This window comes from Theobroma cacao, chromosome 10, assembly GCF_000208745.1.
Source record: "Theobroma cacao cultivar B97-61/B2 chromosome 10, Criollo_cocoa_genome_V2, whole genome shotgun sequence".
Classification (NCBI taxonomy): domain Eukaryota; kingdom Viridiplantae; phylum Streptophyta; class Magnoliopsida; order Malvales; family Malvaceae; genus Theobroma; species Theobroma cacao.
Genome location: NC_030859.1, coordinates 17,001,588 through 17,005,443, shown reverse-complemented (window position 1 = coordinate 17,005,443; position 3,856 = coordinate 17,001,588). Strand labels below are relative to the sequence as shown.

The following is a 3,856-nucleotide window of genomic DNA, read 5'->3' as shown; positions in this document are numbered from 1 at the left end:
TAATAAAAACCTTTTATTATACTATATTACGATCAAACTAAAATTACAAAGAGTCATATTACACTGAACTTTTACTTATAACAAACACACACACTAAGCACGGATATGCTTCGAACGTAGCAGTGTTAAGTCTGCTGGCTGTCAAATTTATTGCAATAGTACCATAGTAGTAGTAGTAGTAGTAGTGCAGCAATGCCGGCAGTGCACAATATTATTTAGTTATTTTTGACAGCCTCACCCCGCTGTTTGATGAGCAAGCAAAGCCAGCTTATGCTTATGGTGCTGGCGGCTCAACAGTTGTTGGTTCTGCTGGCGGCTCAACAGTTGTTGGTTCTGCTGGTGCCTCCGTCTCAGGGTTTGCCTTCGAAAGTGTCGCCGTCATTATTGGCGTAGAGCTGGTTTGATCAATTACAACATCTGACGAGTATCCAAATTCATTACAGCTGCTTTTATAGTTAGATTTGGCAAGACTTTCTCTGATTGCATTCCAATCAACAACCTCGCCTTTAAAGATCTTAGTATAGACATGCAATTGATAGATTAATGGTGTGAGTTGGTTTTAATTATTTTATTGTATGTTACGAATGCAATACAACGCAATACCTTGTTGAGTTCATTTTTTGAGTTCCTCCAGGCAATTATCCACTTGTATTCTCCTCCTCCGAATACGTACTCAAGACCCCCACTTGAACCTATAACTGAACCTCCAAATGCGTTGTGCCTAAACATGGGCGTCCCTTTATCTTGGATTTGTCTTGGGAGGTCCCCTGCAGCCAAATCAAACCCTTCCCAAAAGGTCTTGTCATCCAGCTTTAGCTCTGCGCCAGAGAAGTTCCTAAGGTTGCAGTCTGTGAATTCTGGAACATCCGTTGCAAATTGTATTGGATAGGCAGCCATGATAGTTTTGTCTCTTTTGCTACTTTCCCGATTTCTATCAAGTACTTGGCATGGTGTGGACACCAGGACACCGGTTTCGTATCGCACTGCTGGATTGGATTTGGCAGCCATGATAGTTTTGTGATGTGTTTTGGTTACCAAATTTCTACGAAGCTGCTGGCACCGTGATGCTGATACTGGAACACCCACTGCATATTGTACTGCAAGTAGTGCAGGATTTGCAGCCATGATAGTTAGTTTTGTGTCTGGTTATCAAAGTTTCTACAAATTCTAAGCTATTGCTTTGCTTTTGCTTGTGCTTCCAAACACATGCTTATATACTAGTTTGCAACATGCAACTGCCATAAGACGACAAGAAGGCATGTGTGTATATATACATACACACACGAATTCCATGCAGGTAAATAATTTTGTTTGGATCTGTCATGCATTTACCTAATAATGAAAAATAATGAAAATTTTATACCTATCGGCTTCTTGTCATCTTATGGCCAGTTGAATGCTGTCTACTGCAACATTCAAAGCACAACACAACCAAATCAATAGTTTCAGAAATGTGGTAACCACAAGACGCAAAACTACATGAATTATGAGGCTCGATAAGGAAAGTCATCTTATTAACATTTACTTATTTGCTTCCTAATTTTTATTGTTATTAAATCTCTTCTCAAAGAATATATTTGTTTATTTAAACTTTATGTTTCACATTGAGTTTTAATCCTATTATAAGTTGACTTCTATACTGCAACATTAAGTCATTGTACAATTAACAATCTCAGAAAATAGCAATATTGGACAATAATCAGAAAGGAATATTGCAAATAATCAATATACATATACAAAGGATATTTATTTTTATGATTATCGAAATTATTAGAAGTAACAATCTCATTTTTGTGTGTATTTGTTAGATTTTCTTTCTTCTTGTTCTAGAAAGAAGTTTAAAAATATTGCTCAAAGATAACATATCAAAATTTTATCTAAAAGAGAAGTGATGAAGAGTATTATATTATTCTAAGTTTAACATTTTATGATTTTTGCATTTTGACATTAATAGAGAATAAAAATATCTTGACTCAAAGAATATTATTAACAACGTGGCGAAGATAGTGTCACAACCATTGGCATGTTGTTATTGGGGACAACAGTTTCATATTGAACTGCTGGGATTGGATTTGGCAGCCGTGAGATTAGTGTGCTGTGTTTTGGTTACCAAATTTGTTAGACTAAAGCCTTAATAATAAAGGTGGAGCTAATTAACTTTTGTTGAGCTCAAAGATAAAGAGAAATAAGGGTTAAAAATTTTCTAAACTAATATTGAACTTAACCAACAATAATATAATTTGAAAGAAAAAGACAAAAAAAAATTCACCTCTTCTTAATTTCACACAATAATAGTGAGTGGTCTCTGTCCTTTCTTGTTCAAACTGGCAAGCTCATAAATCCCTATCGAAGAATGAAATGTGAGTGTGAAGAAACTTAAGAGTTAAGGAAGATAGAGTTGAGTGGGGCAGGTGGGATCATTTTGTTATTCTTTATTTGTACTATTTATAAGATAAAGAAATTATTTGGAAAGAATCATTAAGAGAAAAAATATTATATATATATATATATATAAAAATGATTTTAAAATTTTGGGAAGGGTCACAACCCCCTTAGCTATACAAGCATCCGCGCTTGCTCAATAGTCTTTACTTATTAGTAGAGTCTTTATTTCAATTTGTCAGACCAAAGCCTTTGAGAGGATGATATATTTTAAAAATTAGAAAGAAAAAGACTTGAATTAGAAAGATATATATACATATAACAAATAAATAATAAAAAAACTTAATTATTACAATGTAAATGAGAGTAAATTTAAATATAAATTCTGTTAGCCATCATTAAAATTTAATTGGATTAGTCATCTCATTGCCAAATGTATAAATTCCAATCCAAATTGTCAAACAGATTTACCTTTTTTTTAATCTATGTATTAATGTCTATATAGAGTTGAAGTGGTAAATTATGTAGAATTTTAGTAGCAATAGATAGAATGAATGGATTTAGAATGTTTTTTAAAGAATCTCAAATTCAGAAATTGAATTTTAGAAATGGTCAATGAAAATGGAATATTACACAAAAGTAATGAATGTGATAAATGTGCAATTTACTTTCATTAACTCACTAGTGATATTTTTGTAGAGTGGTAATCAAGTTCAGATTAAAATTTTAACGAAATAAGTTCCCAAGCTGAGCAATGCTAATCAGTGTAAAATTGAGGGAGAGGAGGAGCATCGCCATTAATGCCGATAAAGCATTTATAAGAAGCACGTAATAGTAAGAAAAGATTAGGGGTTTTGGCATGCGTGCATGGTAAGGGGTTTTGTGAAAGACAAAGGGGCCCTTGATAAGAATAGTAGTAGTGCCGGACTAGGGCGGGCGAGAAACACGCGGAGGATAAAGACTAAAAGAAAATTGATGGTTGTGGCACTGTAGACACATAAATTAAAAAAAATAAAATAAAATAATAAATAAAAAAAATAAATAAATAAAAAATAAAAAAAATCGGGATGGCTGGGCGTACGCCCAGCCATCCCTTCGCCGTCCCATCCCCCACCCACTACGCAGGATGGGGGTTCTGGCCACCAACTCCAGGGGTGCTAGAACCCCCTTGCTGGGTTGTCCAAAAAATTGGACAACCCGGCTCTTTAAAACCCTGCAAAAAGAAAAAACAGGGGTGAGCCACAAGGACACGAAAAAACCAAAATCACCAGCAGTTAGCCACAGACAAGAAAAAACACAAAAAGAAACAAAAAGAAAACAAGGGGAGGGGGGTGAGATCGGAGAGGTGAGAGGTCGACGGGAGACTGAGATCTGGAAAGAGAGAGGTCGATCGGAAGGGAAGAGGTGCAAGGAAGCCGGTGAGATCTGGGAGGAGAGAGACCGACGGAAGGGAGAGATTTGAGGGGAGTGAGGC

At 35.5% G+C, this 3,856-nt stretch overlaps 1 protein-coding gene across 2 annotated transcripts; it reads right to left on the bottom strand.

Annotated features, from left to right (window-relative positions):
* LOC18587026 lies at positions 1 to 1,176 on the bottom strand. Of its 2 annotated transcripts, none has more exons than XM_007010672.2 (2): positions 604 to 1,176; positions 1 to 526 (listed from the first exon to the last, which is right to left on the bottom strand). In XM_007010672.2, exons 1-2 carry the CDS (start codon positions 1,123 to 1,125, stop codon positions 275 to 277), a joined length of 774 nt encoding a protein of 257 aa, XP_007010734.2. In that variant the 5' UTR covers positions 1,126 to 1,176; the 3' UTR covers positions 1 to 274. The 2 variants fall into 2 exon arrangements, with proteins under 2 accessions (XP_007010734.2, XP_017984503.1); XM_018129014.1 differs by having other exon boundaries at positions 1 to 514.

Coding starts and splice junctions, on each gene's coding strand:
- LOC18587026 (XM_007010672.2), bottom strand. CDS start 1,125: ATGGCTGCAAATCCTGCACTACTTGCAGTACAATATGCAGTGGGTGTT. Junction 527..603: donor CAAAAAATGAACTCAACAAG/GTATTGCGTTGT, acceptor TATCAATTGCAT/GTCTATACTAAGATCTTTAA.